Source organism: Echinops telfairi, unplaced genomic scaffold (genome assembly GCF_000313985.2).
Source record: "Echinops telfairi isolate 266 unplaced genomic scaffold, ASM31398v2 ScPeMD7_3533;HRSCAF=4204_1, whole genome shotgun sequence".
Taxonomy (NCBI): Eukaryota; Metazoa; Chordata; class Mammalia; order Afrosoricida; family Tenrecidae; genus Echinops; species Echinops telfairi.
This window is the reverse complement of record NW_022107432.1, coordinates 9,472,206-9,498,571: the sequence shown is the minus strand read 5'-3', so window position 1 is coordinate 9,498,571 and position 26,366 is coordinate 9,472,206. Positions and strand designations below refer to the sequence as shown.

The 26,366-nt window shown below is 37.9% G+C and overlaps 1 protein-coding gene across 1 annotated transcript in view; it reads right to left on the bottom strand.

Moving 5' to 3' along the window:
- The window catches only part of COL21A1 (collagen type XXI alpha 1 chain), a 194,316-nt gene that overhangs the window by 91,059 nt on the left and 76,891 nt on the right, over positions 1-26,366 (bottom strand). Inside the window, exons 2-9 of the mRNA XM_045294892.1 lie at positions 18,754-18,879; positions 14,374-14,925; positions 8,977-9,145; positions 8,641-8,857; positions 6,037-6,210; positions 4,318-4,395; positions 2,465-2,473; positions 1,703-1,786 (exon numbers count right to left, since the gene is read on the bottom strand). Coding sequence (XP_045150827.1) covers positions 1,703-1,786; positions 2,465-2,473; positions 4,318-4,395; positions 6,037-6,210; positions 8,641-8,857; positions 8,977-9,145; positions 14,374-14,925; positions 18,754-18,841 — 1,371 coding nt within the window. The 5' untranslated portion in view covers positions 18,842-18,879. The remainder of the gene's footprint in view (positions 1-1,702; positions 1,787-2,464; positions 2,474-4,317; positions 4,396-6,036; positions 6,211-8,640; positions 8,858-8,976; positions 9,146-14,373; positions 14,926-18,753; positions 18,880-26,366) is intronic.

Below are 26,366 nucleotides of genomic sequence, written 5' to 3'. Positions count from 1 at the left end.
TCCTTTGCCCAAGCTTGGTTTTTGCCTAGCAGAAAGAACTAGATCTACTCTTCACAGTTGACTCTGGCCCAGTGGCATCTGAAACATTCCACAGCGCAGGTCACAAAGAGAGTTTGTAAGTCTGAGTTGGATCTAAAGCAAAATGGCCTTGCCTGCTGAAGTTCTGGTTCAGTTGATTTAAGGAAGGCCCTATCCATTTTCAAAGCCAGAGTTTCTCTGGAGGTAGTGCAGCACAGAGTGTTGCTAGGGCTTGTGTTTTTCGCACACTGGTTTCTGATTTGGGTATGGAACCACCTCCAGCGGAAAGAGTCCGACAAGGATGGAGGAGCCTGTGTGTGTTCCTGTCCTCCTGCCAGCGTTTCTGGAGAAAACGGAAAGCAGATGGTGAAGGTACGCCAACTTCAAGATTGGTGGAAAACTGCAATTTCACTTAAAGTAGTAGGTGGCAATGGGGGCTAGATGATGACTAAGGAAAGAGAATTGAAATGAGGAACGCATGAAGCTGGGAAATGTTGGTGATCAGAGGCTTACCAGATAGCGAAGTGTGTGCTTAGGGATTGCTGCAGAAAATGATGAGAATGAAATATGTATCAACACAAGAAGCCGGTTAGCCCACTAATGAAAACTGAGAAAACAGCAGAGGCTTCAGGTGACTCCTAAAATACAGAGCGCTTGTGTGAGTCCCTGGCAATGACCTGAGTCCCACTGAGAATCGGAGTTACTGTGGGGTTCCGAAAGATTAGACATCATGGTACTCGGATGTCTGCATTGTGTCCACATTTACATTTGATATGTTTGTCAGTCAACAGTCTTAGGTCTACTATTGTAAGTACAATAACTATATAAGTCTGTCTTAAATACAGTGTGCTTGACAGAGCATATTCAGCTTTCTTAGAGAGTATATTCTACTCTGAGAATCTTGTGGCTACTTCTTCCTTATGACAAAGCATCCTATATAATATGCAGTTATTTAACATGAGAAACATACATGAACTAACTTCTCTAACTCGAATCTAAAAATAGTGAGGATAATAAATTGATTCTAGTGCATTTTGTGAAATTAAAAACCAGATAGAGATTTGCTTGGACTGAGATATGGAATGTACACTTTCATTCTTTTTCATTGCATTTTTCCCTTGAAATTAACATCTAGACTTGCAGTAAGACATGAGCTATCATCACAAGAAAGTGGAAAAAGTTAGGCATACAAAAAAAGAAGAAGAAGACTCCAGTTACCTTAGACCAACAGAACAAACTTTAGATGGTGATTCAATGTTAAACAGAAAATTCCGTCTAAGTGATCACCATAACTCATACTTAACAAAAATTATTGTATCTCTAAGCAACTTTTGTAAACTTAAGAATTAAGATATTGACTTCAATATGGTTTTTAACAATCTTTAATCATTCTCACCAAATTGTAGGGAGGTATCATACTTGATTTCTAGCAACATTATTTGGGAGAAGAATAAAAATAACTAATAATGTCCCTTCAGTTTAAGGTAGGCTAGGGTCAACAGTTTTAGGTTCCAAAGACCAATGCAAATTAGAATACATAAATTGCCAAAACTCAGATTTAAAACGATTATCAGGCATTTGGCAGAAGCTTCACAACCAAGCCAATGGCAGATGAAGCATTCTGTGTAAGCACTGCTCCCACTTGTTGGAGCGCTTGAACAGAAACAGTTCAGGTTTTACTCACCTTGGGGCCTTGCAGCCCTGGTTTTCCTGGTGGGCATGTGCACGGAGCTGGAGTTGAACCTACATCACTGGGACCATTGAGGCACTACAAACATAAACATGGGGAAAAAAGAAACAACGCATGAATGGGGTATACATATATCGGTGTGGAGTCCCTGAATGGCGCAAAGGGTTAAGGGCTTCATGACTAGCGGAAAATGCAGCACGGTGAACCCACCTGGCAGGGCCAGGAAAAACAAGCCTGACAATCTCCTATCACTCACAGCCGTCAAAACCTTGAGGAGCCATTCCACTACATACACGTGTGGTCACGATGAGTCAGAATTGACTTGACAGCAACACGTATGGATAAATATGAGCTTGTATAGAATGATAAAGAGATCTCACGACTACTTTTCAATTTCAGTTCATTAACTCCACTAAGGTATTCTAAATTAAAGTTTTTCAAGTATGAACACTATATACATTCAAGCTATATATATATGGGGTTTATTTGTGTGATAAAGAGCCCTGATAGAATGTCAGGACTTCTAGTCACAAGGTCAGTGGTTCAAAGCCACCAGCCTCTCCATGAGTGAAAGATAAGCTATGTACTCTCTTCGATAGGTACAGCCTCAGAAGCTCTATATGGGGTCACTAGGAGTCAGAATTGACTCAATGACAGTCGATGTATTGGTCTAATATACTCACGGTGGATGAAGTTTCTCCAACAATCCCACAATGTAAATATTACCTTAAGGAGAATAATAATATCCAAGCCTACCTCTCCATTCTGAAAAAAAAAAGGGGGGGTGGGGGAGATGAGGGTGTTTCAAATTAAATTTTCAAATTATCTTTCTAATTTATAGATGTTATAGTCTAAGTTAAAGATACATGAAATATCAAAACTAGCAGAAACTATAGAATTCGTTTGTAATTATCCTCAAAAATAATTATGCATGCCATTAGTGTATGTGTAGTGGTATTGAAGGAAGGTCATTAAGGTTAAAAAAAAAAACAGAAAATGTAAATGTGAAAGCTGTTTGATAAGATATCCACGCAAGAACAAAACTAACCTCGGGTTTACTGTACATGTGCTCGTCAATATTCTAGACATACTGTAAAAGCCATCCTAAAGCCTAAGTAAGTACCTCTGAGTAAGTCACAAACCACGCGCGTGGCATCGCCATGCATCTGTAAGAGAGCTGCTCACTACACACTCATTCCTACTCCTCAGGCCCAGCTCACCTAGGTGATTAGTTCTTCCAAACAAACTCAAATTCGACCAGAAAAGGGAAACATGGGAATGAAGATGGCAAAAGTAAAAAAAAAAAAAAAAAGGACACATGAAATCACAGCACAGGTTATACAAGCAGACCCATCATACATCATAAAACGTGTATGTGAGACTTCAAAGCCTGCAATCCAAAGTGTGTTTTCATTATGTAAGGAGTCATGACACAGAACACACCATCCAGGCAGAGACATCGAGGCACACAATTAAAGCGTGTACAATGGATTCTGAGAATTCAGTGATTCATGAATACTTTTAGGAGAAATTTATAGTCCAAGATATCTCAGAATGAATCATTTCTAAAATGTTCCAGAATGACATTATATTTTTTTAAGTGCATTTTTCCCAGGAGCTCTGGCGGTATAACTAGCCATGCCCTGCACTGCTCACCAAAAAGTCAGCAGCTCAAAACGCACCAGTTGTTCAGCAGCAAAACGAGGCTTTCTGCTCCTCTCAGGCTTAGAGCTTCAGACCCCCACAAGGACAGTTCTATTGTCCCATAAGGTTGCCGTGAGTCGAATCAACTCAGCGGCAGCAAGAGGTGTCTGCAACAGTTTTGATAACATGTGGACACAGCTTATTCGGTATAATAGAAAAAAATGAGATGCTGACAGCCTGATGACAAATGGAAAACACTGTACAGGGTTCAAATTCCACCAGCTAATGTTTTTCATGAATTGCATTAGCAAGGATGTTATTTTTTGAGCAGACAAAAGGGATTGAAAAAATACAAAGAAACCCTCCACCACCACCAACACCACCACACGCAATCACAATATAACTAAATTTAATTTAGAAAAGCAAGCTATAGCTTAACAAATAAAACTGTTGCTTTTATCCTAGAATCATAGGAAAACCTTACTTAGGTAACAACACCAAGAAAACAAAACAGCAACAACTAGGTAATCATCATTGTTTAAGAAAAAGTGCTAGTGTACAGGAAAAATAATCATTTCCTATTCTTTAGAATTGTGATGTTTAAGATGTTCAGTCCACACAATTAATTTAAAATAAATGCTTTTGACACACCAGCTATTAAGATAAAGCATCCTATGTTTTTCTGTAGCTAGCTCAGTCCTGCTTCAACTAAGCAGGAACAATTATGATCAGAGGTGTCAGAAATTATGTGTGACATCGTTTCCTGGTGCCCTTTCACCATAACTTTACATTACAGTTAGAATCTTGAAATATATTCTACCCAAAGTGATTCTATGTCTATTAACAATGAAGAACAAAATTAACTGTGTATAAAGACACATTTGTTTTTTGCTGATGTTTCACTTTGAAAATAACACTTTCAATGCAAGATTGAGGAGAAATGTAAACATTTCCATCCTACTTACAAATCCAGGAATCTCACATGCGGTTTCCCGATTGTTCTGCTCTGGGTCACAGTAGATTCGCAACTTTTGGACGTCAAACTGGAATTTAAAAACCGAGTAGGATTTCAGTTGGGATGCGAGCTAATTGATTTTTACAAGTATGTAGAAATTTGATAAATCAAATATATAGAAACATCCACTCTTGTAGTACTGCTTTCAGATTTAAATCTCAGCTTTTATCTAAAGCAATAAACTTCAAAATTTGAATTCCTAAATTGAATGTAAATGTGTTATACAATATAATGTAATACCTAGAGTAAATTTCTGATTTCCTTCCAGAAAACAATGAAGCTCTTTCGGTATCCCTTTCTTAAGAACTACTCTAGATAGCACGTCATAGGGTACACAGAATCATTCACAGATAGTGTTTAGCCAAAATGTCTACACCGTCCTGACTGCCTAGGGTAGGCTCAGGGATCCTCTTTGTTTTCAGAGATTTGGGAGTTGGCCTGGAATGTTGTGGAATATTTAGTACAATTTGGCATTCAGTATTCATATATACCGGTAGTGTGTGTGTGTGTGTGTGTAGAGGGCTCTGGTGGTGAAGTCCAGCAAGCATTGACCTGGTAACCACAAGGTTGACAATTCAAACCCACTAGTTGCTTTGAAGGAAAACTATGAGGCTATCTGCTCTCATAAAGTTTTAGCCTCACGGGGTTACTATAGATATAGTGGTTACACATTGGGTTGCTAACTGCAAATTCAAAAGTTCGAAACCACCAGCTTCTGTATAGGAGAAAGAAGGAGCTTTCTAGTAAAACAATTTACAGTCTTGAAAACTCACAGAGGCAGTTCTAGCCTGTCCTATAGATGTGCTGTGGGTCAGCTGTGAGTTTGGTTTGGTTGGGGTTTGATGTTGCTATGAGTTAATATTGACTTGATGGTAGTGGGTTGTTTAGTTGCTTGGTTACATGGTTGCTTGGATGGATGGATGGATGGATGGATGGATGGATGGATGGATGGATGGATGGATGGGTGGGTGGGTGGATGGATGATATGTGTGGCATACTCTTACTGTGTGTATACATCTAAATGATCAAATTCTTCCCTTAGTGATAATAAAGCAAGAAGGACACACTTTTGGAAATAAAGGCTTTCTAGAGCAATGGCTTTCTTTAATGCAAAACTGCTCAAGTCACATAGGGACTGACTGCACATTTTTGAATTTGTAAGAATTTAATAGAGACCACACCCCAAAAATATCAAACAAAATGTTTTCAGGTCTGAGCTGAATGTAGCACAATCATTTTATTTTTAAGTGTAAGTTTTGTTTGTGAAGAGCCTTGTCAAGCATTAATCTAATTTTATCCACAAAGCTTCATAAGAAGTTTATGCAATCCCGCCCCAACTCCCATCACTGACAGTGAAACCATGTCCTCATTTCTAAATCCATTATCTTGATCTAACTTTTCTAAGAATTTTTGTTTCATAGGAATTTAGGATTATGCTGTAAACCTAGGCAAGCATTTTCTAAGTATTATTATATATTTAAATAATAATATCGATGATATTAAACATCAAAATCTGATTTTATATTTTCATGCATACGTATAGATATACAATAACACTCAGAAACTGACCTCATTTTTCATTCTTAAGGGTTCAATACAACCAGATGTGAAAAGAGAGTGACATTCTCATTTTATACAATGCAAACCAAAAAAATCATTATTTGTTCACCTGAACAGTTTCTTCTCTCCCTGAGTATTTTCCAATTTGGGTTTGTCCATTGATGAAGATCCCTAACACTGGATGTAAGGGCTTGTGTTCAATTTGTTGGTCATCAATGTACAGCGTTACATCTTGTTCTGTTACTAAGAGGCGGATTTGATGCCAGCCTTCATCAAATAATATCTAATGGAAGAAAATAGGGGCAATTCATAAACAAATTTCTTTTAAAATGTCTTTGCTTTTCTGTGTTTCCTTGTCATTAGCCATCTCTAAGAAAGACACCACAATACAGATTGGCTCTAGTCTTGTGTACTAAATCACCTTGACACAAACGGGGCTTCCCCAGCCCTTCCTTCATTCGTTCTTAGTTGACTCCGTCCCACACATCGCCAAGCAGAGTCCAACAACTCTGGAAAGCAAGTGCCTCATGATGGAGGTCCTCATCTCCAGTCTGGTTCCATTACCAGGCTGGATTTATCTTCTTACAAATATGTCTTTCTTCTATATCCTGTCGGATGTGGCAGTATATATATATATATATATATATATACACACACAAAGACAAGACCTACCTAAATTTTATATTAAATGGACTAGATTTCAAGTCCTATGCTATTTTGAGGAGACTGCAATATCTTTAAGTCTGCTGCCCTCTCAATAACTTTTCTCATTTTCCATTCTATTTTCTTCATTGCACCTTTGGCCCCTGTAGCTAGTTCATCCTTGATAATCTCACTCAATTTTCATGATTCAAGCCCAGGATGCGTCCCATTCTCTTTATCAGGTGTTCCTTCTTGCCTCTGCGAAGGATCCTTTTCTCAATGTGCCCTTTCATGAGGGCTTTCCTCAACGTCTGCCCTTGATCTTCTTCCCACAACCTCCCTTAGACAATCTCATCTGTGCTTACAGCGTAATTATTACTTCCATGTAACAATTTATTTGTCTCCTGGATTTGTCACCTGTGTGTGATACCTGAAATTCTAACACTGGCTAGAATATTTTTGGCAGGAAGTACCATAATCAGCCTGACTTGTGTCAATGAACCTGAAGCATTCCCCAAATATTCTTCCTTTTCCTAATAACATCTTCAGTTTCTAAAATAATATCAAGTTTCTTTATCTCCTTCCCTTTCTTAAGTTCCAGGAACAGATTCAAAGTTTTACCGAATTTCTTTCTTAAACGACTCAAATTCACATACCCATTCACAACTCATTTCTATAATTTAGTGTCATGGATATTTGCCTTTATTTTAACTAATTTTGATTTTTTGTTCCTCTCTGGCCTTTACTTCTCCAAGTTATCTTTCATAACTCCATTAAGATTAAACTCTATCATCAGGGTTTTTTATCAAGATTAGTCTTATCAATTTTTAGAATATCATTAATTTCTCTATCACCAGAACTGATCACAAATCCAGAGCTGAGTCGACAGTGGAGTTACAAGGAAGAGAGAACTGCTGCGATTTTGACACTCCTATGACAAGATCTTTAATGAAGCCCTTCTCTCCTCCACTGAACAAGCCCCACATCCCTTTGTATGGCTTCCCAGGCCAGTGCAAACGGAACTCACACAGGCTAGCCCTTTCTTGTGTGCCTTTCATACCCCGAAAGTAGGAAACACCACTTGACATGCTAGAAACAAAAAACCCTGCATTTCAACACAGTAATGATTGCTCAATACTGAAGCACTCGTTTAAAATGACCTTAGCTCACTGGGTCAAAATCCTTCAGTCTAACCAATTTCACCTCACTGAGGTGGACCTTCTAATTTTATGTTTGAGTCCGTGTTCTCCTCCCCACTCCACGCACTTTGCCGTTCTATTGGTTACTACTCGCCTGAGGCCGCTCATTATAAATAAGTTCCTTTAAGGGATCAGCCTTAATCATCTGTCATTTCTTACAGGAAACCCTCTTTAGTCATCTGTCATTTCATAGAGGAGCTAACACATTGTCTTTAATGAAAGTGATAGGCAACAAGTGTTTATTTAATTTAATGTGATTACCAAAGGAATAAATAGCATAAATGCTTAATTTGTATATATAACCATAAGCAATTCTTAAACTATAAAACATAAATTTCTGTCATAATTATAATAATGAGCATTGTTTAATTGACCTTGTCATTAACTCTGTATTATGAATATATAACCCAGGAAATATGCTTTCACTTTTATTTCATCTAAATATGTCCTAATTAACATAAATTCTGTATCCATAATCAAGCTTAATTTCATAAGCTAAAGATATGTCTTTATTCAATATGTTAGGATGTGGCAATGTAAAAAAAGACCTACCTAAATTTTAAATCAAATAGACTAGATTTGAAGTCCCAATATTATCACTCCTTTGCTATTTTGAGAAAATGGATATATCTTTAATTCTGTGTTCTTTGTCAATATAATTCACTCAAAATTATTAAATTTATGCTAGTTCCTCTCACCCTTCATCCCCTTTTGTATTTGGAAAGACTTTATTTGTTGCTGTTTTTCAGTAAATCAACATTAAAATGTGAACTCATCTTTTCATTCATATATTGTAGCTCTCTTCCCACAAGAAATATGAACCCCAAAGTATTTTCCACATAAATACTAAAACCATATTCAAGCATCTTTACCTTAACTCTAGGGTCAGTAAAGGTGACCACTTGGGTATTATTAATTATGCTGGTTGTTGTAAACAATAAGGTTTTATCCACACCATTCAAAGTGACTGCCATTTGTGGCCTTCCATCAATGGTTAAAATTCTCCATAAATCCCATATTTTCTTAACCTTAAATCTCTGAGTTGACACAAATACATATGATGGAGGGAGGCCTTCTGGGAAAACATTGCTGCAAGGAACAAACAGGAAAAGAATGCCTGTAAACTTTCAACATTCTTAACAGATCCACACAAGTATCAAAATAAATACAGTCAAACCCCCAAAGTTATACCAACCTATCACATTTACCTTGTGAATTCTGATAAATCCACCTTTGATGTTACTTCATAGCCTTTTATCTTCGTCAGTGAGAGCTGGATTCTTTTCTTAACCTTTTTCTTTACACCCAAGCCTAGGAGTATATCAAATCCCTTCTCATCTCGAGCTGCTACTGGAATTCGTGTTGGACAAACAGATTCTAGGAAGTAAAAGCAAAAACAGTGAGAATTGGTTAATTATGAATTATTCCAACAAAAAAAATCAAGGGGTAAATACTGGAGAATATAAGAATTTTTTGTCCTTTATATATATAGATATAGATATACAAAATCTTTGAGTATAACATGGGAGTGTTTCAGGCATTAGGGAACAAAGTCAATCAATTGTTGTTGTTTTTTCCTCTGAAAATAAAGGCAAAACAAAAGATATAAGACAATTATGATTATTCCACTGTTTTAAAGGCAATACCAAGTTGAAGTATCACTGCCTTGAATATGAAGCAATCTATCAGTAGGAAGAGCAGAGAGAAGGGAAACCCCTTGAACAGGATTCCAGATTCTCACACATGTTCTGCTGTTAATAAGTACGTGACCTTGGAGAATTATGAAGCTTCTCGGATCTAGGATATTAATTCTACAGTTCTTTTCTTGCATTATAACATGAGAGGTGGAAACATGCTTGTTATCCTTAGTATTCTTTCAATTAATAATTCTACAGCTCAAGTATCATCACTTCTATTATTCTGGAAAAAAACATCACCTTGTGTCTTATCTCTACATAAAAGTTGAGCAAATGAGCTTATTATATATTAGCTTAATTATGTAACATGATATTACATTAAGTACATTTAGAAATAAGGCAAGATTCTTTTCCTTAAGTTGAGATATTAAGGTTCCCATTATACAGTCATCTATATGTTATAAAATATCACATATTTTATGCTTCTCTGGGACACTAATGCCTCAAATTATGTGGAAATTTTATACACAATTTCTAGTAACCTGTTACATAGTAAAAATGTTACAATGATTTCAGATTTTTCCAAGGCGCTCATATAAATTTACACATTGAGCAGGACTGTTTATGTTTTATAGAGTAAGTAATAAATGAAAATAACAAATTCTCCACAAACTATTCTGCAAGATAACTACCCTCCTCAGAAAACATGAAGGAGTCAGGAAAGGACTGTATTTGTAATACAATAAATAGTAAATCTTTCTAAAAGCAGATTGCTCCATCTTTCCCCTGCAGGGCAGCTGATGGGTTTGCACCTCTTGATGGTGCCATTCCCACTGAAGATGGTCACACCAATCCATTGCAGCTTACTAATGCCTAAGCTAGACCTGCGCTCCATTTCCTAGATTCATACTTCATACATGCCACAATCTGATTATTAGACAATTTTTGCAGCTGTTTCTTCTCCATTTTGAGTCATTTCCCATCAACAAATGAAGGTCCTGAAGGCTTACTCCCATAGGCTTGATTCCATTCATATCCCTATGGCTGACTCTGCTTTGAGAAGCCAATTCTTTCTCCGTCACATTTGGAGTGCACTCTGACCTGAGGGGCTCATCTTCTGTCGCCATCTCTGAAAAAGTTCTGTTTCTACTCATTAGTCCTTCAGTATCTGACAATGTTTGGGTGCGGTCCATTGGGTTTTTGGTAGCTAATTCCTCCAAAGTGGACAGCCTATTCCTTCTTTTTATTGTCTGTCCTTATACTGGAAGCTCTGCTACAAACTGTTCACTTTGGGTGACTCTGCAGGTATTTGAAATATCAGGGATGTAGCTTCCAACATCAGAGCAAACACACAAGCCCCCACAGTACAGCCAACTGATAGGCAAGTGATGAAGCTCCATGCTTAGACAATTATGAAAGGGACGTAACTTTGATGGGCTAGGGAGTTGGGAGGGCTGCTGATGGTGAAGGCACTCAGAAGAAGTCTTGGGCATCATTCCCAGACAAAAGGTACACTTTCCAGAAAGGAAGGTATCTTCCAGAAAGGAAGAGAAACTCCAATGATCCACGCGGTCTGGCAATCTGTCTATCAAGCTTTCTCTTTTGTTATGAGTGAGAGAAGATGCACTTTATTACTATTAAAAGTAAGTATGTTACCACAAAACACGATACCAAAAACCAAACTCCCTGCCATGAAGTCGATGCCTGCTCCTGGTGACCCTCCAGGACAAGGGAGAACTACCCTGGTGAGTTGCCAAGACTGGAGCTGTTCAGGGGAGCAGGAAAGCCAGTCTTTCTCCCAGGAAGAGGCTGGTGGTTTCAAACTGTGGACCTTGGTGTTAGCAGCCCAACTCATAACCACTACATCACCTAGACTCCCACCACAAAACAAACTCACTTGAAAACTTAAAAGAATTACAATAAAATAGTATATAATTATTTTTATCTCCTCTAGAGATTTTAAAAGAAAACCTAATCTAGTACAAAACATCAAGTGCAAACTTCATCAGGTATGCTGATGAAAAATTATTTGGAAAAGGGAGTTGGGATAAAGAGGGGGGAGGTGGGAATAGGGAAAACAAAAATAATTTGCATAAGCATTTCACACACATAACAGAAAGTTACTCAAACCTGTATTTTTGACAACATCAAGAAGAGTTATTATACAGTGTAGGCCAACCTTCCCCTGCTTCACAAAATGAAAAACATAGACTCAAAAAAGCTAAATCTAAGGTTGCACAGTTCATTGGAACCAGGTGTAGCCCTGGACCTACTTCAGCAAGGCTACACCATACACTCTTTTAAGAAATATGAAACTTCCTGCATCAGTCCAAAGTCAAGGTACTGGGAAATGAGTCAGTAAGAACACTCGGGCAGTTTTCTAGAACTTGTTCTCTAGTGGTCTACACCTTTGTGCAGATGAATTCAACACATTTTTAATTAGAATGCTACTCCTAACACCCAGAACCCTGGTCACAGTTTGCTGGAAATCTCTGAAGAGTCCTAAGGAAGGTATACTCCAGGGGACAAGGGACTAAGAGAGAATTGCTCTCTTTTTCCTCTTCACCTTTTCCACGAAGTCCATTCCAGGTTGACTGTAAAGAATCAGGAAGAAAACTGAAAGAATAGGCAGGCTGAACAGATAAGCTACTCATCACAAAAATGGGGGTCCTGAGATAAATCAATCAGTCCCTGATGATGAACTGAACTGTGTACCAACAAGCAGGTCAATAATATTTTATCTGTTTGGATCAACCACAGAAGATAATAGTGAATGATATTCACTCAAAAATCCAATACCATGGTGTCAATTCCAATTCATAGTGACACTCTTAGGATATAGTAAACCTACATGTTAACTTCTCAAAACAGAAGATAATTATTTGCCACAAAAACAAACACCAGTCTACTAAATGATTCAAATAGAAATTACAGAATTTTAGGCAATTATTGTGTGTCAGTGAATTAACCATAATCTAATATAATGCAACACATCAAATGCAAATAAATTCATCTATTCCATAAATACAATTTCAAGAGTAAGATTATGGTGATTGTGCACCATATCAATAAACTGAAGAGACACAGACCTCCTTTGTATTCTTTCTGTTAGTAAAGATCAAGAAATATTTAACAAAATTTCAAGTTTGAATTTTTTTGAAGATTTCACAATTTATATGAATAAATATCCTTTTCAAATATAGGTGGCTCTTCATGTGTAATTACAAGTTTTAAACTAAGGAGAATCCGTTTGCTAAAGTGCACATCTACAGAAAAAGGCTCTGAAGGACTACTTGGGCAGACACAGTTAATAAATAAAATGTGTACTTTACGATAAAAATTATTCTTACATGAAACTTCACCACGAAAAATCGTTTTAATCGTAATGTATACTTGGATCAAAATAAAAAGTTCTACCTAATTTGACAACATATCAACCATATGTCCCTTTGACATTTGACATGCTCAGGGTTTTAAAAGTCTATCCAATCTTATTTCCAGACAGTCACAGGAAGAGTAGCTGTTCTAAAAACTTGTTATATAGTACTTTATAAACATTTGATTAAAGAAAAAGGTCAATTTCCCATACTCTCTTAAATAAAATTTCTAAAATAAAATAAGCTTTAAAATGTTTCTCTCTACCATTTTCTCCCAAACAAATATGAAGGTAAATAGTGGAGTTTGTTTTATAATCATAACACCGAAGAATATTTCCACCAAGTGTAAACTAATCTATACTTTAGGGCTTTGGGGTAAGTAAACTGGAGGAAAAAAATGACTCATTTATATAAATAAAGACATTCCAACTAATAGAGTTCTAAATATCATAATATTAAAAATAAAAGATATAATTTATTATTTTTTGTTAGGTACCTTCAAGTCATTTCTGACTCATACCATAGGACAGAATAATACTGCCCTATATAGTTTTCAAGGCTGTAATTTTTACAGATGCAGACTGCCACACATTCGTCCAGTGGGTTCAAACCACTGACCTTTTGGTCGAGAGCTAAGTGCTTAACCACTGCCCCACCACTGTTCCTAATTACTCTTCCCCAAAACAATTTAGTCATAAGCATGCCTGTTCCCTAAAGAACACTGTTTGGGAAACAATGAGACTTTCCCAAACAATGACGTTATCATGAACATGAAGTTATATTTCATAGAAAGATATAAACATAATATAATAGTCTGCTAACTTCTGGGGTTTTTTTTCACTACTGGTGAGTGTAATGTTTAACATGTTTCCAAGTCTTAAACATATTAGTAATGTAAACCTTTTCTTCTGGATACTGGTTTGTTTGTTTTTCTTAAGAAATAATGAGTGATTCTCATTCAGAATTGTGTACAAAGGATATGCAATGTTATTTATCTTAACAGAACTTAGAAATAAGCTAACTGTAGGAATTATCCAAGATATGGTTAAATGAATTATGCCATGTTCTATTGATAAACAATAAACTTTACAAGTTATGTTTTCAAAGAATATTTGATGATATAGGAGATGGTCTGTTATCATGTTAATAGGGAACAAATATTTCATATTCAATAATATCAGGAGATATCAAATAATATACACAACATTATTCTGATGTAGGAAGATATATCAGACACACTAAATAAAATATAAAAACTAATTAAAATCACCGATCTGTTGACAGAATTGATACCATTATATAAGATCTATAAGTTTGTATATTTTAATTCTTTATGCATCTCTTCATTTTCTACCATCTCCACAATAAATATGCATTTTAAAAAAGAAATGACAAATGTAACAAAATAATAAACTTTCCAACTTTAGATTTTAATTCCTTCTAAGATCAAACTTATCTAGATTAAATGTGACAAATTTGTGCTCACTTCGATTCTAATATTAATATAATTTCACATTCAATATAGCCATGCACACCAAGGTAAATAAACATAACAAGATTTAAGAAACGTTTTAAAATTATGCTGACTGACCTTCACAGAGTTTCTGCTTCATCACCTCTCTGATTTTGGATATTGCAATATAGTCCTCCACGTAAAACACGTAAGTAGATGAAGGCTTGTTGGCAATCGCTCTCAGTTCTGCATCTTCTGTCTCTGAACCAACGCCGATGGCAAATAATGTTATCATACTGTCTCGTGCCGCCTCTGCTGCATCCTTGACTTCATCCTGAGATTTGCCATCAGTCAGCACCACCGCTATCTTCGTCAGAAATCTTGAGGACTTGGCAAAAAGGTAATCAAGGGCAAACTGGATGGCCTTTCCAGTCCTTGTGTTTCCTCCCAAGTAATGTATGGACTCCATGGCAGCTACCAAGTTCGCTCCTGAGTCATGACTTCCAAGTGGAATCTCAAGTACAGGGTAGTCACTGTACTGAACAACTCCAACTTGAATAAACTTTGGTCCAATGTCAAAGTTTTTTGTGATATTGACAAGCCACTTTTTCACTATTTCAAAGTTGTCTGGGCCAACACTGTAAGAGCCGTCTAAGATGAAGACTAAGTCCGTTGGAGCCGTGCGACAACCTAGGACGAAAATGTGGGAGATCTTAAATGATGGCTTCAAAGCTAGCCACAAACAGCATGGTGATCAATGAAATGTGTTTATTTTAATGCTAATCTGACATATATATGAAAAAAGGTAAAACAATCAATAGGTAAGAAATTTAAAACATATATCTGCAAATTTCAGGGCTCAACTCGCTAATAAAACTATTTACTCTCTGATATAGCTGATAGAAATTAAATGAACAAAAACCACTAAAGAACTACATCCAAAAAGAATGTTTGGAAACTGATTGTGGTGTAAATTGTACGGTTCTGTTTGACATGATTGAACTATGGAATGATATAATATATGTATTAACTCCTAATTAATAATAAATTTTTAACTCAGGGTAAGCCCCCCAATAAATAAATAGAGATTCTACAGGTCTTTATCTCACATCCTGAGGGTTAATACAACAATTAAAACATGGACTTGTGCTCAGTAAACCTGTTTGTTTGTTTGCTTGTTTGTTTGTTTGTTTGTTTTGAGGGTTGTGTATAGATAGATATGAGATAGTTTGTTTGTTTGATTGTTTGTTTGTTTGGTTTGAGGGTTGTGTATAGATAGATATGAGATACTTTCAAAATGTAGGAAAAACTGAGTAAGCACATCCTAGAGCTCTGTTGGAAAAGAGACTATCCTCAGCATGCGTCATTCCTAGTCCAGGTCAAAGCAGTTGCATAAATAAAAAGAAAATCAGAATTTAATCCTCTTTTTTTACAGTACCCACAGCATGCATCGAATCTGAGTTTATTATTTGATCCATGCTTTTGGTCTACAAATTGAGTCCTAATTCTGCACCTAACATCATAGTTGGCAGTGGGTCCAAAGACTCATAAAATATTTAAAATATTTCTGTCTAGTAAGACAGACAACTGGCTTGTTAAGAAAAAGCACAAAATACGAGGACACTTAGGAGTGCGCGTCCAGTCTAGCAAGACAAATTTGGGAAATGGTGGGTGGAAAAATCGACAGGTGATCTGAAGAGAATGGACACTCTATTCAGAGGGAGGAGAAAAGAAAAGCAACAGACAATAATACTCGGAGACAGAGTTGGAGTGAAACCTCACCTCGTCTATTTAGGTAATTCCAATAGTTTGGATATGCAACAGAATACATGAGAAGAAATAGCTACAACTGCCCTTAGTGGTAATTAAGAATTTTTAAATCTTCTTAAAATAGGAACCAATCAATCAATCAATAATCAACCACCCCCTTTGTTCTTTCATTTTATCTATGCTACTTAAATATATGGGATGTTGAGGCTCATTTGAAAGTTTCCAATTTTGCACTTACCAAAATTCACCCATCATACCCCAATGAAAATTTGAAAAAATGTTAAGTGTTACACACACACACACACACACATATATATATATAAACAATAACTGGCAAAACATGGATTTTTCACAAAACTGCAACTGTAATGCTGACGCTAGTCCGGAGGTGAGCGATGGAGAACTTGAAGGATGCGAGTTCAGAGTCTCTGCCATAATCCCCACCACCAGCCCTCAGGACAGGACAACAAATGTGGAATTCTGCCCAGAGACAAATTTTCCAGTTCAATTGAGTTTGATCCTTCTGTTATTTCTGGAAGCTGGAATGGGATTATAGGGTTACATTTTTTTTATTGGCACTTGTAGGAGAGAGAAAAATAGCATAGAAAAAAAAAATATTTGTAGGGCTTGTCAATGTTGGCTCTTCCCAAATACTATAAGACTTATTGTTGTCTAGACCTGCTCATATTTGCTTGTGACCAGAACCATGGTTATAAACTCTTACAGGGTTATTCTTGGCCAACTTGCCCCTCTTCCTGTCTCAGAGTCACACAGCGTATATTTCATAACTAAGTTAGCCAAGAGCATGAAGGTTATCCAAGAGCATGGGCACGAAAGCAAAGTTTGCCATTTATAAAACCCAGACTAAAAAAAAAAAAAAAACTTCTCCAGGAGAACTCCTCCTTAGAGAGATGAATAGTGTCACTGCAAAGGAATGGAATCAAAGAGCAAAAGCAGGGTTTGAATACTAGTTACAGCTCTCATCAGCTGAATGGCACTAGGCGAGCCCCTTAAATTTTGTGACTGTCTTTTCCCTTTGAAAAATCAGAAAATACTATGTACAAATGCGCTTTACATAATTGATGTATGTATGGATTGTGATAAGAAGTGTATGAGCCCCTAAGAAAATGATTAGAAAAGAAAAATCAGAAAATACTATCTACTGAATTGAAACTCTACCTTGGAGAGTGCTTGGGTGGATTGAACTACTATTGTTTATATTTAATGCAACATTAAATATTTACCTTTTCTAATATAGCTTAAGCCAATCTGAATCAAGCTATCGAACCACTTGTCTTATTTTTAAATAGAAACCATAGTTAATTTACAGTAGGTATAGAATAAGGACTCACTGGCATCAAGTCAATTCAGACTCAGAAAGTCCTATGAGAATGGAGAACTGTCCTTGTAAGCTCGTGAGACTGGCGTGGGGGGAGAGTCTTGTCTCACCTCCTGAGGAACAGCAGGGGGTTCCAAACTGTGACCTTCCCTTCAGCAGCCCCACAAGGAACCACTAAACCAGCAGGTTCTTTAATGTGTGGAAAAGCAAAGTTTAAGAACTAGAGTATGCCTAACCAAAGCCATGGCATTTTCAAGCACCTCAGCTGCATGTGAAAGTTAGACACAAAATAAGGAAAATTAAGTGCATTTGAATGCTAACACTGGCAAAGACTACTGAAAGTACCATGAACTGACAAGAACACAAACAGATACGTCGTGGAGGACATACAACCAGAATGCTACGTAGAGGCAAGGACGAGAGACTTTGTCTCACATACTTTGAACATGTTATCAGCAGAGGCCAGTCCCTGAAGAAGGACATCATGCTCGGTAGAGTGGAGGGGCAGTGAACCAGAGAAAGGCTCTCCATGGACTGGATTGGCACTGGCTGCCACACTGAGCTCAGGCATAAGAACAGTGGGGAGGAGGGTTGTTGTCCATAAATTTTTGATGAGTCATTAATGAATGGACAGCACCTCGCAGTAGTTAAGAGATGAGGAGGCTTCGCAAAGTGCATGGAAAAGGAAATTATGAGATAACAATTTTCCCACAACTTTTTGAAACCCCCCATATAGACTTATAACTTGTAAAATCTGAATATAAGGAAACTTTATCTCAAAGTATGATAGGTGTAGTTAATCTCTGGGTAGCAAAATGACAATTCATCCAAGTTCTCATTTCTGATGCAGTCTTCCCTACAGGCAATAGAAAAATATGCATCATACACTGAGATATCATTGTGCTAAATCACTCATTTACATTATTTCATGTTAATAGCCTAACCACCCCATGAGGCAGGTGCTTTTTTTTCACATGCATCTAATAGAGGCAAAATCTGAGACTCAAAGAAACAAAAGTAATAAACACAAGGTAATTCCAGTAAACAGGGAGGCACTTAATCCCAACATGTTTATTCCAAAATTTAAGGCTTAATTAATAGATTCCTATTAGAGAGTTTCTGTATATACTCGTGCATAAGCTGAGTTTTTCGGCAGATTTTTAATGCAGCTTTTGTGGTAAAATTAGGTGCCTCAGCTAATATTCGGGTCGGCTTATACTCAAGCATATACGGTATATCAAAATTACCTCTGGAACTCTTTCGTGGTAGTTAATGAATAACATGGCAATACATTATTTTAGGGAATGAGGGCATCAAAGATAATGAGGACAACATCCTTAAATCATTTGAATTCTGCCCATTTGATTTCCAGGATGCTAATGTAGAAGGACAATGCTAATAATTCTTACTTGATCTAATTTCTTCATCTTCAGCTAATGCAGAATTCTGAAGAAGCAAGACCAAAACTGTCCAAACAAATGTTATCTGATGAGTCATGTTTCTGTTCCTGTTGCAATATTTGGGTTTCAGGATTCCTAGAATTAAAAAAAAAGCAGGACAGTTAAGTATATTAACCAAAGAAAGACAAACTGCTAGACTTTTTAGTTTACATGATAGCCATAGGATTATTCTTAAGATTATTTTAGATGTGTCCAAAATAGCCAAATACTGAGTTTATTACACAAGACACTCAGGAAAGGGTCTGAAGAAGACCATGAGATCTCTTAATTCATAATTTCCTTGGAAAAACATTTTCTTTAACACGTGGACTCCATTTGGCATGGCCTATTGCATTCCTTTAAATATCTCAGTGGTAGCAAAGAGTGTTCCTTTAAATATAGATTTGCATTTAAGAAACACTCAATGGTTATCTGGTAAAGAGATGTGCATGGTACTGGTGAATGCTTGGCTTAGTTTTTAAAATGAGGTCTGATTACAAAGCATTGCAACCTCTTTAATTCATAAACCTTCAGTTACATAACTTTAATGTGTCTTTTTAAAATCAGAGAATGTAGAAAGTTACAAAAGATCGTCACTCCCAACAATGAAAACATGCCACATAAACTACAAATCATGGTCTTTTTAAACCCAGTTGAAAGCAGAGAATTTAAAGAAACCTAAATGAACTAAATTCCGAAAGTTATGAGCCCTTTGTAGGAGAGAAGAACTTCACAGCTGCTTTCATGCCTGGGCAGAAGGCAAATCCTCCCCAGCAGCAAGAGGAATTTGCCGTAGCCTGGAGCAAAGAGAACCCCCAGGAAGGCTGTGTGAGAGACTGAAATGCTGAGAAGCCCAGCCACACAGCAAGTATTGCTCCACTCAACCACTCTTCCACAACACGCCATAAGTGATTATAGGATGTAGACAAAGTGACAATAGATAAAAAGATGGAACAAGGAAGAAAAGCCTAGAGTTGCCCTATTTTTCTTCTTGTATTGGGTATGCAGTGGGCTGCTAACCGCAAGATCAGCAGTTCAAAACCACCAGTTGCTCCCCAAGATAAAGATGAGGCTCTCTACTCTCATAAAGAGTCATCCTTTTGGAAACCCACAGGAGCAGTTCCACCCTGTACTACAGGGTCGCTGTCAGTCAGACTTGACCCTGTAGCAGGGAGTTGTTTTATATCAGGTCCCCAGGGCCTTCCTCATACACAAAGTGGCTTGTTGAAGGGTCATAAAAATGGGATGGGTGCGGCTATCAAAAAGTATAGCATCTGGGGTCTTAAAGGCTTGAAGGTAATCAAGCAGCCATCAAGCTCAGAAGCAACAAAGCCCACATGGAAGAAGCACACCAGCCTATGCAACCACGAGGTGTCGAAGGGATCAGGTGTAAGGCATCATCAGAACAAAAAATCTTACCATAGTGAATGATGGGGGGAGTGCGGAGTGGAGATCCAAAGCCCATTAGTAGGCCACTGGAGATCCCCTTGCAGAGGGGTCTCGGGGAGGAGATGAGCCAGTTAGGGTGCGATGTAACAATGATGAGAAATACAACTTTCCTCTAATTCCTAAATATTTCCTCCCTGCTCCCACTACCATGACTCGAATTCGATCTTGCAAGTCTGGCTAAACCAGAGGAGGTACACTGGTACAGATAGGAACTGAAAATATAGGGAATCCAGGACGGATGAGCCCTATAGGGCCAGTGGGGTGAGTGACAAAACAGGGAGGGTAAAGGGAGAATGGGTAGGAAAGAGGGAACCGATTACATGGAACTGTGTGTGACCTCCTCCCTGGGGGACAGACAACCGAAAAGTGGGTGAAGGGAGACGTTGGACAGGGCAAGATATGACAAAATACCCATTTATAAACTATCAAGGGCTCATGAGGGAGGGGGGAGCGGGGAGGGAGGGGAAAAATGAGGACCTAATGTCGGGGGTTTAAGTGGAGAGAAAATGTTTTGAGAAACAATGTACAAATGCGCTTTACACAATTGATGTGTGTATGGATTGGGATAACAGTTGTATGAGCCCCTAATAAAATGTTTAAAAAAAAAAAGTGGGATGGCTGAAAATACTACTCCGCAGGCTACCAGCCCTTCACTGGAGTGGCAAGATATATTTCTCAATACCAGGGGAAACCTGGAGATAAAAAATAGGACTCCCCACTAATCAAAATATTAGGAACCTGACTTAACAATTGAAATAAATTCCAAGATATGACAACAAGAAAGTATCTGTGAGCAGCGTAAAGTCTATCTCACCTGCCTCGCCTCTAGCGAATGAGCCTCTAAAGAATATAGGAATATATGCCACCTTCTTAAATTAAAAAATTTCATCTATTAATAAGAAATATCTCTTAATGAATAATAGAAGAGAAATTACTTTTACCAGAATGTAGGAACACACGAATTTAAATTGAGCTCACCTGTTACTGTGGAATACAAAATACACACTAGAAAAAATTATGCACCACACAATCCAGGTTATACACCAAATAACAACACTAATTTAATCATAGAACATTACTCTCATTGATTTCTAATGCTTAAATAAAGGGAAATGTATCCGGTGATAATCTCTAAACTCGTCAGTTATAGAAATAATGACTTCACAAGATTACTGTGATAATGATAAATTTTCATTTACAAAGTTCTTTCATCGGTATTATATCATTACAGTAATTATTTGAAAATGTTGAAGAAAATAAGGCTTATATTTCCAAATAATTAATGAAATAGTACAATAGTGAATAATCATGGGCCAGGATTCTCAGTGGTTTGGCTGTTAACCCCTAGTAACACCATGACTTGACCTAACATCGAATCAGTTGTAAACCTCCATAACGGGAAAAGAATAGGGTGGAATGCAACACCCTTACTGAAATCACAATTTTGGTGTGGATTGTTTCTAGTATAAGTGGATCCTTTAGGAAGGCTTACTGTGTCTGGATCCTGCATCTGACTCGTAACTTCAGGTTCTGTGGACTTGAGACAATTGCCTGATATATGGCCTGCCGACCCAGGAGATATTTGTAGCCTGTCACGTGGTTGTCCAGCTTTGGATTCATTCACTTTTCCGGTCACATGCCTGACCTGCTGATCTTGGGTTCATCAGCCTGAGCACTACATATGAATCAAATTCTGTATGGGTCAAATTCTTGATATAAATGTCTATCTATATATACATATATAAGCATCACCGATTTTGTTCTCTAAAAAGCCCAACCTATGACACAAGTAATGTGACCTTCCTGTTGTATCCACTCAACTAAGTGATGGAACTAAACTTTAAATCCAGTTTCTCTGGCTCTAGAATTTTCCCTACTATATCTTACTCAACAACCAACATTGATTGAGTGCCTACTCTGTGGTAGACAGTCTTTTATGTTCTTGGATTTCAGGACTGACCCAGACAGACAAGGAACCTAAGACCAAGTAGTTTACATTCTGAGAACTTGACAATCAGTCAAAGGAGGCAAGTTTACATTCTGAGAACTTGATAATCAGTCAGAGGAGACATTGATAAGTACACCATCTAATTGGGGTAAGAGGAACAAGAAGGGGCAGAAAAGGAAGATGGTTCCCATATATGTGCATGTCAAAGAAGACCTCTAGGAATGGTGGCTTTGAATGAGATTTGAGCAACTTCAAGAAACCACGTTTGCTCTGTTGAATAACTTTTCTTTCTGAAGAAAGGAGGTTTGTCAAACATCAGAAACATAATCTGTGAAACTTGAGCATGGACGCAAGAGGTAAAAATGGCGGGAAGTAAACATGAAGAAATCAGATTCACGTGTAGAATGCTATCAGTGATGTTAAGCTTATAATTTTTCCCTACATGCCGAGTGAACCCATTGAAGGGTTTAAAGCACAGAACCATCATGATCTGGTTTTCAGATCCAATATATACGCACATTGAAAACCAAAGAGCTCTATAAATTTGAAGGGTTTATGTGATTTTTTAGAAGTGGCAAAAAGAGATGAACTGATCAATTAGTACTTTTTTGTCTGTCACACAACTTCAATTTCTTTCATTTTTGTATCCTATTCTAATAGCATGTCAGTAATATTGCATTAATGTTAAAATAGCTGCTTGTAAGTTTCTCCAAGCAGTGGATACAAAAATAAAAGCAAATTCCTGTCTTTTGTAATAACGTATCTGTCAGTGGGTAAATAGGAAAGGATGTGAGTTACCATGATAAGCCTTTGGAAATGAAATTTTTAAAAAAACTTTCTAAATAATTACTGTGAGGGGGAAAAAATGTCATTTCAAATTTTGGTTGATGTGCTTTGCTGTCAAGGTTCTGTGTTTGACAGACTGCAGGATAACTGAAGTGTTGGCATTTTGAACGTGTCAGCCACTAGATGGGAGAAAGATATGGCAGCCTGCTTCTGAAAAGATAATGCAAGCTATGTATGAAAACCAACAGCCAATGTGGTAATCAATGGAGAAAAGATGAAAACAATTCCACTGAAAAAGAGGACCGACAAAGATGCCCCTAGTCCCCACTCATGTTTAACATTGTACTGGAGATCCTGGATAACAACATAATACAAAGGGAGAACATCAAAAGTATTCATCGGGGGAAGGAATAGGCAAAACTATCACTAAAAGCAGATGATATGATTTTTATATACCGAAAATCCCCAAAACTCCACATGTTGAGTATTGGAAGTGATAGAAGAATATGGCAGAGTAGCAGGATACAAGAAAAACACACAGAATTCTGACGGACTGATATACACATCAGACAAGATCACAGAAGAGGCAATTAAAAATTTTTTTGAAGAGGCAATTAAAAAGCAATTACAATAGCCAAGCACAAACTGAAAGATCTAGAGATATACCTGACTGAAAGAAACAAGAGATTTGTATGAGGAAAACTACAGAACACTACTACAAGAAACCAGAGTGACCTCAACAAATAGAAGAATATCCCATGCTCGGGGATTGGAAGACGCAATATAGTAAAGATGTCAGTTCTGCCCAAGGCACTATATAAGTTTAATACTAACCTGATACAAATGCCATCATCCTTCTTCAAAGAATTTGAAAAACTGACTACCAACTTCATATGGAGAGGGAAGAAGCCCAGAATTAGCAGAGAACTTCTCAGGAAGAAGGACAAAGTGGGAGGGCTTGCTCTACCTGACTTTAGTACATATTATTCCGCCACAGTGGTCAAAACAGTATGGTACTGGTATAATGGCAGATATTCAGACCCAGGGAAAAGAGCTGAAAACCCAGCTGAAATACCATCATCCTTCTTCAAAGAATATATAGCGAGGGATGAATCCCAGAATTAGCCAAGAACTTCTCAAGAAGAAGGACAAAGTGGGAGGGTTTGCGCTACCTGACTTTAGTGTACATTATTCTGCCAGATGGTCAAAACAGTGTGGTACTGGTATGACAAAAGATATTCGGACCCATGGAAAAGAGCTGAAAACCCAGAAATAAAAACGTCAGCATACAAACAACTGATTTTTGGTAAGGGCCCAAAAAACACCAAATGGGACGCAGATGCCCTCTTCAAAAATTGGTGCTGGAAAAAAACCTGGATATCTACCTACAGAAAAACGAAGCAAGACCTTTACCTCACTCCATGAACAAGAATAACCTTAAGGTGGATCATAGACCTTGAGGTAAAACCCCAAACTATTAGGGCCATTAATGAAGGCATTTGGATAAACCTGAGAACCTTGGTACAGGGAATACATAGGCTATCAGAGATTGAGAAGGATACAAATACAGAGGAATCACAAATTTACAAGTGGGATATGCTGAAGATAAAACACCTGTACACATCGAAAGAATTCGCCAAGAGAATAGTAAGAGAGCCCACAGACTGGGAAAATATCTTTAGCAATGACACATCAGACAAAGGTCTTATTACTAAAATCTACAATACTTGGCAACACTACAATAAGAAAAAAACTAACTGCCTGGGACCAGATCAAATACAGGTATACACATGGTAGACAACTAAAAAGGAGTTGGGTAAAGGAAAAAAAAATAATAATAATAAAGAAATGGGTAGCAGGGACACAGGGCACTAACCCACATGAGGGGAGGGTATTGTTTTTATCTCCACAGGGAAAGAGGGACCAGACTTCAACCCAGTGTTCCAAGATGGGAATGCAGCATGCCAGCGTGGAGTAGGGAACCAGGGGAGAGGTCTGGGGGGCTGGCCCCAGTCCCAAATACCAAGTGGACACCTGCCCCTCCCCCCAGAAGAATTAATTTCAAAGGATGGCACTGAATCCACAGCTCCAGGAGAGGGACATATCTGATCAGAGCACATGGGAGCAGATGAAGGGGAAGGAGGAGAGAGTTGAGCACATCCTGACCCACCAGGCCGTGAGAACTATGTTCCCAAGTAGAGCAGCCAGTCCACAGAGAGGATCACATGGCCGGCCCACTATGAGACATGACGCCCTTCACTGCGGACATAGCCCTATAGGGGACAACACTGGAGACACAGTGTAGGAATTGCACCCGATCTGATCCCACCACACCAAGGCAAAACACTAAGGGGATGCAACAGAACAGCAAGGGAATGGAGTGGCAAGGTCCCCAGGGAATGCCAAAGGTGGACTTTGGGGCCAGGGCTTGGTGCCCAAACGGTCTTGACTGGAAAACTCTCCTAAAGGCCAAGAAACAGTCCTTGAACTAACTATACAAGCTTTCTTTCTTGTTGTGTTTTGTTTTTTTGTTTTTTTTGTCATTGGTTTGTTGCTGTTGTTTTGTTGTATATTGTTGCTTGGTTTTGCTCTGTTTTGTTTCTGTGCATGTTATTATCTCCACAGATCAGTCTAAATCAGATAGGCTGGATGAACATTCTGGAGGAGAAAGCAATGGGACCAACAGTTCCGGGCGGACATGGGAGAGGGGGAGTTGGGGGAAAGGTGATGGTGTTAACAAACCCATGGAACAAGGGAACAAGTGATCCAAATCGGTGGTGAGGAGGGTGTAGGAGGCCTGGTAGGGCATGATCAAGGGTAATGTAACCAAGAGGAATTACTGAAACCTAAATGAAGACTGAGCATGATAGTAGGACAAGAGGAAAGTCAAAGGAAATAGAGGAAAGATCTAGGACGCAAAGGGCATTTATAAAGGTCTAAACAAAGGCATGTACATATGTAAAAATATTTATATATGAGGATGGGGAAATAGATCTATGTGCATCTATGTATAGGTTTAGTATTAAGGTAGCAGAAGGACATTCAACCTCCACTCAAGTACTCCCTCAATGCAAGAATATTTTCTTCCATTAAATTGACTTTGTATGATGCTCACCTTCCCGTCACAATCGCTGGAGGCAAAGCGGGTGAACAAGCAAGTGTGGTAAAGAAAGCTGATGTCTGGCTATCAAAAGATATAGCATCTGGGGTCATAAATGCTTGAAGGTAAACAAGCGTCCATCTAGCTCAGAAGCAACAAAGCCTACATGGAAGAAGCACACCAGCCTGCGTTATCACGAGGTGCCGAAGGGATCAGTTATCAGGCATCAAAGAACAAAAATAGCATATCATTGTGTGCTCACCTTCCTGATACAATCGCTGAAGACAAATGGGTGCATAA